We start from the raw sequence: 13,952 nt of genomic DNA, 5'->3' as shown, positions 1-13,952 counted from the left end.
TTGCCAATCATAATAAACAACGACGTTAGCGCGATTGACTGCTCTTGACCATGTTGACTTACATGATTATTTGAAAGCTCTCTTCTCGAGTCTAAATTGTTCAATTTTATCTCAATTTCAGCAATTTGCCTCCCCCAGTGACCATCACAGAAAGAGGAGCTGTTCTCATCCGAATCGTGGACGAAAATTCATGGTCAAAATGAAGTTGCTCTGCAGCAGTGCGTTGTTTGGGATTGTTCTGATGCTACATTGTGTGGGTATGTTTGTTTTTTATGTTTAACCTCTGTCCTTACTCTATGGTTTAACGGAAAAGTTTCCGTATGGCGCCACCACTTTTTCATTCGATATGAAATAATTTAGTATCTAATTTACCTCAATGAGATATCCTTTTTTATTAAAAATGAGTGAAAAAGTGGTGGCGCCATACGGAAAGTTATCCTAATGGTGTTAATATTTTGTGAAAAGAAAATTGAAATTGACGTTTCTCATTCCCACGTCGTGCACTTACTTGCGTGTAAACGCTTTCTTGCATTGATCACTGGCGGTCTACTATTTGCAACCAAATCGCCATCAACTCATCATATGTCAACCAACTACTAGGTAGATGGATTAGTCAGCGAGCAATTTACACGTAAGGCTGAACATAGTTTTACTATGTGGTACCGAGCATTGACGTCTTGTGCGAAGCCTATTCTATATGCAGGAAAGTGCCCTCTGTCTATATGTACAAACCCTGTGAAAAAGCGAGATGGCCACAGGCGGCTTTGCTGCTTAGAAAACTTAAAAAAATTCTATTGTGGGAGCTATAATACTTTACAGCTTTATGCCTCCTGGATTTTAAATGTATATTGGAGGAGTTGAAGGCGAGTTGACAGCACCTAATCGGTTGATGGCCAATAAAGGCAAGATAATGCCAATTGTTGCACTATACTCATGACGTTTTGTTCGTGGAGAGGATAGACCCAGTTACTGGGGCACTGTACTCCTTTTTTGAAATTTTTCATTCTCGGTCGTACTAGCGCCCCAGATACATTTTGTAAGTCACCCGTGAAACTTCTCAGTTAGACAATGGACGAACGTGTCCTCATAGTTCTCGGAGTAGGCCTACTAAACTAAGACTGTTACAAATTCTCCTACTTCCCAAGATCCTTTGCAGAATGAAACAAACTACCACAGGATATTTGCGACGCACTAAGTATTAGTATTTTTAAGAGTAAACTTTGAGTGTGAATATGGGTAACATCATCAGGGGGGCTCACTTCATGTAAACCATTGCTGCTCAGTCACCTGCACTTGTACATCCCGATATGTGGCGATTGTGCAGTAATTCACCAGAACCATCCACTGCTAGCTAAACTGCCATTTTCTTTGATTGTCACCAACAAAAAGCCCCTCCCCCCATGGAAGTTTTATGAATATTTTGGAAGTTCTTCATTGTTAGTGACCTGATTTGACCTTGCTTCCTACATTATGCAAACTGGGATGGAATAAAATATATTTTCTATTTTTTAAGCTCTATTTTTTGTTTAAATATTCTATGGTATATGATTTACATGTACCCTCAACTCAAATATTTTTCATTGAAAGACATTATTTCTTAATCCGAATATTCATATTCTAAGAATATCTAATATTGGGGTAAAAGTGTGTAAGTATTCCCAAGGATCTATTGTACTAGGCTACTTATCCTAGACGCTTTTAATGTCATAATTTGTCATTATGTTAGAACAGAATTTGAATTATTATTTTACTTTGCAAAAAAGGAAGACAACATGGTCAAACAAAAAATTCTCAAAATGTACAATTTTTAAATGCTAACCTTAAAATTGTATTTTTGTACACTATTGTAGTGACTCAACATAATTGTAAGCATAAAAACTTACTTGGTAATAAGCAATGGGAGCTGTTGATAGCATAAAACATTGTGCAAAACGGCTCCCTCTGAACTGAAGTAAGGAAGTTTTCGAGAAAGATGTGTTTCCACTAAAATATTTTAATTTGCTTTCGAGACCTCAGATTTAGATTCTAGAGGTCCCAAAATCAAGCATCTGAAAGCACACAAACTTGTGTGAAAGGGTATATTTCTTCCATCATTGTCTCGCAACTTCGACGACCAATTGAGTTCAAATTGTTTTACAGGTTTGTTATTTTGTGCGTATGTTGTGATACACCAAGTGAAAAGACTGGTCTTTGAAAATTACCATTATCTTCAAGTACGCACTAATCCTCCAATCAGATTCGCAGAATGGAGTGGTGATAAAAACCTATTGCACCGCTAATATCACTACCATGCGTATTGTGTGTTCTATGTCACGCGCCAAGTTTGCTTGAAGATAAATACGTTATCACACGCGCGCTCGTGGAAATACAGAAAATATAGCGCGTCTGCGTCCCATATCCAACTCGACCTTCGGCCTCATTGGATATGGGACGCAGAAGCGCTATATTTTTCCGTATTCCACTCGCGCTTGTGTGATAACTTATAATATTGTCCAGTGTCTTAAAAGCCAGCCTTATGGGACAAGATTTTCTTAATATATTCCCTGAACATACAATTATCCATTAGAGGATTGTCCATTATGTCCAGGATCCCTCAAGTGCATTAAGTTTCAAGCCATTACATCTAATAAGACAAAAACATCTCTTTTGTATCATCAAACCTTCTCAAAAAATTATGATATTTCCTTAAAAGCTTTAGTGCAGTTTATCATAATACACAGTGTTGGGACAACTGGACAGTCTCAATAGAATGTATGATTATCTGATGTAATGTAAATAATTATTTGCACAAAAGAAGACAAATTACTTAAAAGCTTGCTTCATCTTGTATTGGTCTTTTTTAGAGTCATGTAAAACAAAATTACTCTTTTCTCTTAAATTTGGAATTTTACCTTTAAATTGGTGGTCTGTGGGGTCCTTTCAAATGTTTCAATTTAGTAATTTAAATTTCCCTTATGAGGTGCCACTTGCTAAAGAAAAACTGCCTTGCCCTAACAGAAACCAAGCATCTGGCATGTCAGGCTTACTCTGCCAAATAGCCTAATTGAAAAAATTATATTTTTAGCAAAGCATCACGCATAAACTGTTAAGCCACATAAACAGGATGATTTATGTATAAAAGAGGCAGCAGAGATATGACACTTTATTAGAATTCATGTTGCCTTTGAGACTTTGAAATTGAAAAGGGTAGACATAATGTGGTCATTATTATAATAAGGTTGTATTGAAAAATGGTCTTTTAATGTGGCTGTTATTATAATGAGGTTGTATTAAGGGAATCAATGTGTGGTGAAGAGGTTTTCAACTAGTGGTTTAAACCCAACCAGGCCTGGTTCTTGATAGTTTTACCGAGATGAAGTCAGGCCTCGGCGGGTTTAAACCACTAGTTGAAAACAGATACTGAATTCATTTTTGTCAAAAAGTAAAATAAATCAAAAAATGTTAATTGTTCAATGATTTCTTTCAACACAACACCCCTCCAGCTTTGAAATGGTAACGCCCTCCGCCCGATCGGGTAAGAACTCCGTATAAGGGAATGCTGTGCGCGTCGCGCTTATCGCGTGATGTGGCACAACTGTGCTCACGACCAATAGGAATGAAGAAACTGTCTTACAAGCACAGGTGCAACCTCGCGTGTCACGCCCATGTTTCAACACTTTTTACTGGTCATAAACAAAGGTTTATACACACCCACGCGACGTGCTTTCCACCAATAGGAATAGCAAACCAAAAATGTCTGAGGTATTTATGAAATAATACACATTGTAAGATTCGTTTTTATAGCATCTATGTATAATGTATGAATATAGTATCAAATGTTCTATTATGATTTGGATTGAGATATTTTGTTTTGTTTATTTTAACTACAAACTCAGGGTAAATATTTTGCTGTCTTAATCAGATATTCATGCTGTAAAATATATTTATAAATTAAAAGCATCTTGTGTAACTTTGGCTCAAAATACCCGGCTTTCAGCGAATTTTTCTTCAACTTCATGCGATCAGCGCCAGGAGCACCACTGAGTGATTGTTATTATTATCATCGCATCATAAAGATAATGACAGCTGAGGTGCTGCTGTTTAAGAGAAATGAGTAAACCAATTTCACAAGAATAGAATGTACAACGGATTTCAAGACTCTCCTGAAAACATTGCTTCTAAAGTGTGATGTTCATTTTTTTTTTCCCTTAAAAAATATGATGACTATGAAGCTGAAACTTCTACAGGTAAATTATATAAAGTGGTGGGTAGGGATTCATGTCATGGCAAAAAACTTCATCTACAAAGGTATCAAAACCCTTCAAAAACAGTTTGTTATCCTTGGCAAGGTAGTGTTGATGATAAACAGTTTTTATAGTGTTGAGTTGATCAGATTGTTGTCAGATGCAGTTAGGTTGGTCTGAATGTCTAAACCTGCTGGTACTATTATACACGAGTTCACTGGCAAGGGTACATTGATCAAACTTACAATGATGCAGTCACACTTCAATGCCTTTGAACCATTTCATATAGGCTGTTTTTACCATTATGTATAGGCCAATCATAGGACCTATTATTGTACACATTTTCCTTTTCAAGGATCCTGTTTTACAGACTTTCTCTTTTGGTAGGGCCTATTGGTCTTACTTCCTTTCATTTTGAACACCGATGTGGGGGTTCCACAGGGTTTTGTATTAGGAATATTAATGGGGTGGGAGGGGGGGGGGGGTGTCTACATGTAACTCACCCCAGTGGGGCTCTGTATTGGGTCCTATTCCATGCTCTAACTTATTTTAGAAACAATGTGGTTTCACAGGGTTCTGTATTGAGTCTTACTCATTCCAACATAAATGTTAGTTCCAAAGTATTCTGTGTTGGGTATTACCCTCCAATGCTTTACTCATTTGAGAAACAATGTGGGGGTTCCTCAGGGTTCCGTATTGGGTCAGAATACTCTTATTTGAAAATCAATGTCGGTGAGTCCCTCCCCTGCAGATTCCTAAGTTGTCATAAACTTTTAATGTGTATCATGTAGTTGCTGGGTACCTCTGAAAAATAGTGTTCCACTGAGAGGTTTCCTCGGGGTAAAGAAGAAATAAAAAATAAACTTTGGTGTGATCCCTGGCTATGCAGCAGTAACAGTTTGAACGCTTGAATGGCACCCGAACAAAGGTATTGACAAAACATGGCAACAGCAAACATTGTAAGAGTGGGATAGCTCAGTTGGGTGAGCTTGTTAATCCGGAGGTCACGGGTTCAAATCCCTCTCTATAGTCAATGTTTCTTTGTTCAATCCAAAATAATTATAGATTACACTTTGTTAACTGCGTTTTTACACAGTAGATCTTTCCCATATGAAATACGAATTGCACATCGATTGTGCTTATTTACACTATTGGTTGTCAAAATGAAAGAACGTGTCTTTTGTACAGGGCCCAGGGTACGAAAAGTAGCTGAGCATGACAAAATTGTGCCTACCAAAGTAAGGTTACCAGCCAAACTGATATGTCACATGTACAATTTGTGACTGGTATACTGCTTATTTCTGCTCAGCAGAAAATGCTTTAAAAGCAATGTGTTTTCTTTTGCAAAAAGCAACTCTATGAAATTGGTCCCTGCTCATTGAGGGCAAAAAAAAGTTTGGGCAAATCTGCCATAAAGTTTTAAACAGACATTTACGTTGTAATGTATTGTTCTTTTGTAGTCCTGAGTTTAAATGTAAATCATAGCCTATTCCAGCTAGTTCTTTAATTAAAACACATTGTCATCCTAGAAGGAAGAAAATAGGTCTGTCCTATTGATAAATTCAATGGTTTAGGACAAGGGATACCATTTCCTACAGAGTCAGACAACTTCCTGAATAAAATATGAAGGATTTGGGACTGCTGGAGTTTCAAGAATCATAAAAATGATGTCCAAAATCAATCGCTCACTTCTTTTGCCTGTTGTGTCTTCGCTAGTGGAGCGCATTTCAACGAATTCGCTGCTCTAGGAACAAACCTCCATACATCCCATATTTCGGGAACCCTATATCGTACAATTAAATAAAAACGATAAACTCGTCCCCACTCCTTAATTTTCTCTAACTTATTTCACTTTCAGAAAGCATGTCAAGTCATGTTTAGGGTTTGTTACGTCCAGTTTAGGTCACTAGACAAACTCCTAAAAATGTACCCCATTCAGCCGCACGAGGTCTCTTTTGTTAATATTATCTCCATCAGTAACCAACCCGACGGGCCGATGGCTAAATTAGGCTTCAAAATGGATTTGGCAAAATGTACATTCTGAGACCTGACCGACACACTGCTCTAACCAATTTTGTGAATGGACTTATTCAAAAGGAAACTTAATGTCGTTTTGCTTAACAACTTTGACCAAATGCAAAGCAAAGTTCTTTTTTTACAGCTTCAAAACAGCATTTGACGTACGTGTATAGTTTCACCATAGAGTAAGGAATGGTTTCACAATTCTACCTCCATGGTTAAACTCTGAAACTGCAACATTATACCTCCATGAACAGACCGTATTCTAAAACGGTATTCATGTACGCATTTGAGTTTACTGGCAAAAGGTCCAAGGTCGCCACCCACTGTCAACCTAAAGTGGTCCCACGGCGACCCTCTTCACCAAGCAACAGGTGGCCTGTCTCAAACCAGACAACACACCACTCACAATACACTGACCAGAATGGCTCTTTGTGTAAGGCCCCCCCACCCCAAAATGTTATTAATTGTAAAGTTCCCTTAGACACCTTCCAACCTATAGCCGGCCCTACCCAACGTTTCCAAATTATTAAGCTTCCGTTTGATCCAATCCTTGTCCATCATGATAATTCTCATGCTGTTTGGAAGTGAATGGTTTTTTTTTATAAATATTCTCCATTTAATCTTTTCAACAAATGAGTCACCCGCAGAAGGATTTCTAGGAAGTCTGACAACAACGTCGACCAGTGGTTGACACATGGTCGCCTGCGAAACATCAATCTACGGTACTTCATCCATTCAATGCAAATTCGTGAGATTGGTTTCGGTTTTGTCCTGGCACCCAGCCTCTTCGACCCTTTCGACCCTGCGCGGCAATGAATGAACCAATCCGGAGAACCATGCTTAGTACAACACGAAAGTAACCTGACCAAAAAGGGCGGATCGAATGGTGGGTGGGCATGCAAGGGGCAATGAATGAACCAATCCGGAGCACCATCTGCGAAACACTATCCAATGAGTCGCCTGTCAGAAAGATTTCTAGGAAGTCGGTAACAACATCGACCAGTGGTTTACGCACGGTCGCCGCCCAAACTTCCTCCAATCACATGACTTGTAAGTGCGAGTTGGATCCGGGTTTTGCAGACTTGCAACCCGACGTCTGAAACCACACAAACGTATTGAATTCCACACAAACAACCGTGTTGGATTCCACAAGGATGCCATACCACTGGACCTTCTAATTTTAAATCCAAGATGGCGCAGGTTACGCTTTTAATAGTATAGATAATGACAGCAGAGGTGCTGCTGTTTAAGAGAAATGAGTAAACCAATTTCACAAAAATAAAACGTACAACGGATTTCAAGACTCCTGAAAACATTGCTTCTAAAGTGTGATGTTCATTTTTTTTCCCTTAAACAATGTGATTACAATGAAGCTGAAACTTCTACAGGTAAATTATATTAAGTTCACAGTAGGTAGGGATTCATGTCATGGCAAAAAACTTCATCTACAAAGGTATCAAAACCCTTCAAAAACAGTTTGTTATCCTTGGCAAGGTAGTGTTGATGATAAACAGTTTTTATAGTGTTGAGTTGATCAGATTGTTGTCAGATGCAGTTGGGTTGGTCTGAATGTCTAAACCTGCTGGTACTATTATACACGAGTTCACTGGCAAGGGTACATTGATCAAACTTACAATGATGCAGTCACACTTCAATGCCTTTGAACCATATCCTATAGAGGCTGTTTTTACCATTACATGTATATATAGACCAATCATAGGAACTATATTGTACACATTTTCCTTTTCAGGGATCATGTTTTACAGACTTTCTCTTTTGGAAGGGCCTATTGGTCTTACTCCCTCTCATTTTGAACACTGATGTGGGGGTTCCACAGGGTTTTGTATTAGGAATGTTAATGGGGTGAGGGGGGGGGGGGGGGGTGTCTACATGTAACTCACCCCAGTGGGGCTCTGTATTGGGTCCTATTCCATGCTCTAACTTATTTTAGAAACAATGTGGTTTCACAGGTTTCTGTATTGAGTCTTACTCATTCCAACATAAATGTTAGTTCCAAAGTATTCTGTATTGGGTCCTATTCCATGCTCTAACTTATTTTAGAAACAATGTGGTTTCACAGGTTTCTGTATTGAGTCTTACTCATTCCAACATAAATGTTAGTTCCTAAGTATTCTGTATTGGGTCCTATTCCATGCTCTAACTTATTTTAGAAACAATGTGGTTTCCCAGGGCTCTGTATTGAGTCTTACTCATTCCAACATAAATGTTAGTTCCTAAGTATTCTGTATTGGGTATTACCCTCCATGCTTTACTCATTTGAGAAACAATGTGGGGGTTCCTCAGGGTTCCGTATTGGGTCAGAATACTCTCATTTGAAAATCAATGTCAGTGAGTCCCTCTCCTGCAGATTCAAGTTGTATCATAAACTTTGGTGCGATCCCTGGCTATACGGCAGTTACAGGTTGAACGCTTCTGAATGCCAACCGAACAAAGGTATTGACAAAACATAGCGACGGCAAACACGGGTTCAAATCCCTTTCTATAGTCAATGTTTCTTTGTTCAATCCAAAATAATTATAGATTAGACTTTGTTTACAGTGTTTTTACACATGTAGATCTTTCCCGTATGAAATACGAATTGCAGATCGATTGTGCGTATTTACACTATTGGAAGTTGTCAAAATGAAAGAACATGTCTTTTTGTACAGGGCCCAGGGTACGAAAAGTAGCTGAGCATGACAAAATTGTGCTAACCAAAATAAGGTTACCAGCCAAACTGATATGTCACATGTACAATTTGTGACTGGTATACTGCTTATTTCTGCTCAGCAGAAAATGCTTTAAAAGCAATGTGTTTTCTTTTGCAAAAAGCAACTCTATGAAATTGGTCCCTGCTCATTGAGGGCAAAAAAAAGTTTGGGCAAATCTGCCATAAAGTTTTAAACAGACATTTACGTTGTAATGTATTGTTCTTTTGTAGTCCTGAGTTTAAATGTAAATCATAGCCTATTCCAGCTAGTTCTTTAATTAAAACACATTGTCATCCTAGAAGGAAGAAAAATAAATTCAATGGTTTAGGACAAGGGATACCATTTCCTACAGAGTCAGACAACTTCCTGAATAAAATATGAAGGATTTGGGACTGCTGGAGTTTCAAGAATCATTTGTTTAAACTCTGCACATAGTTAGTGATATTGGTGCCTTCAGTTCCGTGTATTGATCAATTTATGTAATGATTTATATCTTTGAGCTCAAACTTTTATTCTTGTTTTTTTTTAAATGTATTCTAATTGCTGGGCCTCAAATAAGGTTCTTATTCACGCAGTTTTGGGGCCTAGAACATGCTTGAGTTTTGAGATGGTCCCTTGATTCAACATATATATGTAGTGCCAGCTTCGTTGGAAATCAAACAAATTATATTGTGAGAAAACAAATTTACAAATTATTCGTCAGATATCTTCAATTCTTCACAGGCATGAATGCTTCATTTTTTAAAAGGCAATGGCACCAAGGCATTTTCTCCTTTATGAAGACTTTTTAAAGGACACCAAGGCAATTACCATGGGGCATTTGTTGTTGCCTCCTTGTTCAGGCCTGCCTTCATTAGTACAACTGCATTGTAACTCACATTAAAGTTATTAAGGGTGTAACGGACAGTCAAGGAAGTGATTTCTAAAATACAAAAAGCAACATGCTACCTCCGGATGTCCACAATTGTCACCGATGTGGTTGTTGTTTTTGGGCAAATGAACCCACAATCTGGAAAGATTGCCAATTTAGACAACCTTGAGGCTTTCCACTTAAGTTACCAATAGTCACCAATAGTACTGTAACCAAGTCAAGTCCAAAGTTGTTGTCCTCAGGTCAATTAACTTGTCTGATTGCCTCAAGTTATGCAGGCAAGCAGTTCTCCAACTTACCCACTGAAATCTTCCTTTTCTCCCCTTGTTTTAAAACATTGCAATAAAAAACTGTAACCGAAACATCTCTTGTATTTTTTGTTTGCATTTATAAGTACATATTTGAATAGTAAAGCTAGCACACAATGTGTGGATATAGTGAAGAAGATTTTACCATTGAGCTATGGAAGTGTCAACTTTGACAAATCGCTGGTTTAAACTTTTTTTTATCTTATGCATACACATTCCACGGCGAAACGCGCGGAAACAAGAGTTGGTTTTTCCCGTTATTTTCTCCCGACGCCAATGACAGATTGAGCCTAAATTCTCACAGGTTTGTTATTTTATATATGTTGTGATACACGAAGTGTGGGACTTGGACAATACTGTTTACGGAAAGTGTATAATGGCTTTAAAAGTGTAAGAGTCAAAATTTTATGTTTGTGTTTTGTATTGGTCAAAACCTGAATTTTGCTGTTTTGATGATAACTGGCTTCTGACCAGTTATTCTAGCTTGTTTTATCTTAGTATTTGCACCTCTTTAGTTTATTTAACTTTTCATGGATTTTCTTATTGCCCCCCACCCCCTGTATTTTAATATTTTTTTATTTTAATTTTTACTGTTCACACAGGGCCCTTAGGTACAGCAGACTGTAAAACTGACAGGGCTATAAATAATCTATAAATAATCTATAAATAATCTATAAACTTTGCTGAAATGTTCTGCTCTTGCCATATTCAGTTTCATAATTTTTCATTTTATTTGAGTTCAACACATGTCTAAGTATAATGTTTATCGCAGGCCTAATTAGTGAAACCCTGTGTGGCAGTACAAGGTTTTTGTTTGTAAAATCACAAATGTTGGAACGAGAAATATAATGACGACATGAAACCTTTTTCTCTTATGGATTGTTCCCTTGGGGATTTATCTATAGTTTCTCTGTGCTCTAATTGACAGAAAAATCAAACATAGTTGAATTCATTATTTAGAAGTTTAATAAATAGCATGTCTTCGTTTCCTTTCATATTTTTGTTGTTGCAATATTGTAGGCCATATAAAAGTGGCCATATTGTAAGGCAGGCCGTAAGCTTGTCAATGTATCACGCAGCACGCAGCGTTCCCGGTTTGATTTCTATGGCACATGCACGTAGTACACACGCTCACAGATGCCATGTTGTGGGTAGTATTTAAATGAACATCATATTCAAAATGGTCTATTTGCAATTATATGTACCTGTATTATAGGCTATTAATAAATACCTTGGACGGTTTCAAGTCTCTGATTGGTCAAAACCCGGTCAGGTGTGAGAGTGTTAACGGTGGTATAAAGACCGGCTTTGGAAAATAGCGAAAAAGTGGCCACTTAATCAGCATACATTGTGTAAACCTCATGCGCGCGTTCATGCGAGCTCATGCGCGCGTTTTAATGCACAAGGAACAGCTATCGTCCAATCATTTGCCTCCTTTGACCCCAGTGAAGGCGCTGAACAGATCATTATTTAAAAGAGTCACTGGTCTCAAAGATCAGTAATGTGATTAACGCACTGAAAAGATGGGAACCATCAAAAGCTCAAATATGGCCCCTGAACATGTCTGGAAGTACCGCCGAGAGAAAAGTCACAAAATTTGGAAAATTTTAGCCGTTGAATTCGCTAAAAAAGGTATTTATTAATGGGAATAACAGTGTTCGTACCCGGTCTTCACTGCGTGGTAATGACTGGGTTGGTGGCTGGCGCTGTTGACGGACCGAGCCGGAATTCCCTAATTAAAGAATTTTTTTATAGTCCAAAATGTCCGGACAGCTGCTTCTGTGATGCTTTATCACGAGTTTCATTGTAACAAAAATAATGACGTTTTTTTTTGCACTTAGCCATTAAATGTAGGCTATTATTAAGCGTTTTTCTACTGCAGATGTTCGACCATGGCCTACATGTAGTTCAGCAGAAAATTCTGCTTGACACATAATACTCGCTGAGCACAAATTGAGTGGGGCACCTGCAACAACAATGCAAGCTAATGTAATTATGTCTAGTATCCTGTTTCTGCTAAGCAAGTTTGTGTGCTTACGTAGGCTTTATAAAATTGTGCCCATCTGCTTTTTAGATGCTTCATCGTGGGTTTCATTTCAACAAAAATAATCTCAAATTTCCCTTTAACTATTTTTAACACTTTTGTACTTTTGTATCCCTTTTTGTCTTTTTCATGGTCTAAAGAGGGAGTTTTCCAGCCAGAGTGCGATTCGTTGGATGGCGCCATTGATAGTATCCAGCAGTCATTTGAACGAATTAATTTCATTGACGGTTTGGAATCAGCCACCATAAACTGCACCAAGAAACCAGACTGTGATGGCTTCACTTGTATATTGGGTTTCCAGGTAAATATCCATCAGTCTGAATCAAAAAGCATATTAATCTGCTGAGCTTCCCTGCCCAGTTAAGATTGCCCGACTGAGAGTAATGGGTTCAAGGCATAGAGTTATATATAAGAACTGGAGGGCGCACGAGTGATGCTTCGTGCACAAACGCCACGGTACCGCAAGATGACAAGCGCGTCATTATGCACGCGCGTTGAATATGAAATACACGTTTGAGGTTTTTTTTATTGAACGCTCACGCGATGCTGTTTGTTCAACTTACAAAAGGGCCGCACAAACACACGCTGTGAGATAGCTGTTTTGTCAACTTAGAAAATGGCCGCCTGCTCGCATACTGGGGCGCGTATATAGGACAGTGCGCGCTCTAGTTCTTATATATAACTCTATGGTTCTAGGTAAGAATCCATCAGTTGAAACCAAAGAGAAGATTAATCTTCCGAATTTCCCTGCCCAATTAAGATTGCCCAACTGAGAGTAATGGGTTGCCATGTAAGGATCCACCAATCTGAACCACCCATTTGAGAATATTAATCTGCTAAGCATTCCCAATGAGGCTCCAGCAAGACTTCTAATGAAAAAGCAGAATACATCACTGAGTTTTAAAACTAGATATTAATATCGTTCTGAACATTATACACCCAAAAGATTTAAGTTCCACAGAAATAAGTAAATTTGTCAGGGATTCTGTCAACCTTATCTTTAGGAATTTGACCTGTCCTAGAAGTGGGAGTCTAGCAGGAACCTGGTTCAACAAACTTTAGAGGAAAGTAACTCAAGAAAGGCGTCTGTTTTGGAAATGAAACAGGACCAAAGTTAACTCCATCATGTCCATGGGCGATTTCCTGCTCACATTTCCATGTGTTAAAAGTCAAGGTCTCTAAAAAGCGCTGTTCACACGACAGCAATAAACAGTGGTCACTTGTTTTTGTTTAGCATAGTTTTAAAATGTAGCAATTGTTTGACAAGATGCATTGGCATGTACACAAATTGCTTTCCTTTTACAAGAGGTACATTTTGTATATAAACCATGTCAAAACTTAACAAGGGACCCTTGCTAAATGGCTCTCGTGTGAAAGACTGAAGACACTTGAACAGAGTGCCTGGTAGAGGAAGGATCATAATAATCATGGTAATCAACTTTGGTTTGCGGGATAGATAATGTTCGTTTGATGAGACACTTAAAACCATTATTGCTGCAACCTTCAGATGGGACGTAAAACTTGTAGGTCCTGTGTGCTGTGTAATGCACATAAAAGAACTTGTAAAAAGAGAGGGGGTTCGCTCCAGTGTTCCTAGGCTGATTGGCAGCATATTGCACTACAGCACCTTGTAAACCATTGCATAGTGCCATAAAGGATTAGCAGCCGATTTCACGAAACGCTAGGATTAATCCTAACTCGAGTTAGGACGAGTAACCCGTCCTAACTTAGGAAGGGTTCAATGCATCCTACGTATTTGGATACGGATCTGAA

At 38.4% G+C, this 13,952-nt stretch overlaps 1 protein-coding gene across 2 annotated transcripts in view; it reads left to right on the top strand.

Annotated features, from left to right (window-relative positions):
* Window positions 1-6: 6 nt before the first annotated feature.
* Window positions 7-13,952, top strand: part of LOC139937012 (uncharacterized) — a 33,532-nt gene continuing 19,586 nt past the window's right edge. For both annotated transcript variants that reach the window (XM_071931948.1, XM_071931947.1), the window contains exons 1-2: window positions 7-257; window positions 12,320-12,480. In XM_071931948.1, coding sequence (XP_071788049.1) covers window positions 191-257; window positions 12,320-12,480 — 228 coding nt within the window. In that variant the 5' untranslated portion in view covers window positions 7-190. The remainder of the gene's footprint in view (window positions 258-12,319; window positions 12,481-13,952) is intronic.

Source organism: Asterias amurensis, chromosome 5 (assembly GCF_032118995.1).
Source record: "Asterias amurensis chromosome 5, ASM3211899v1".
NCBI classification, from domain to species: domain Eukaryota; kingdom Metazoa; phylum Echinodermata; class Asteroidea; order Forcipulatida; family Asteriidae; genus Asterias; species Asterias amurensis.
This window is presented reverse-complemented; position numbering and strand designations above follow the sequence as displayed.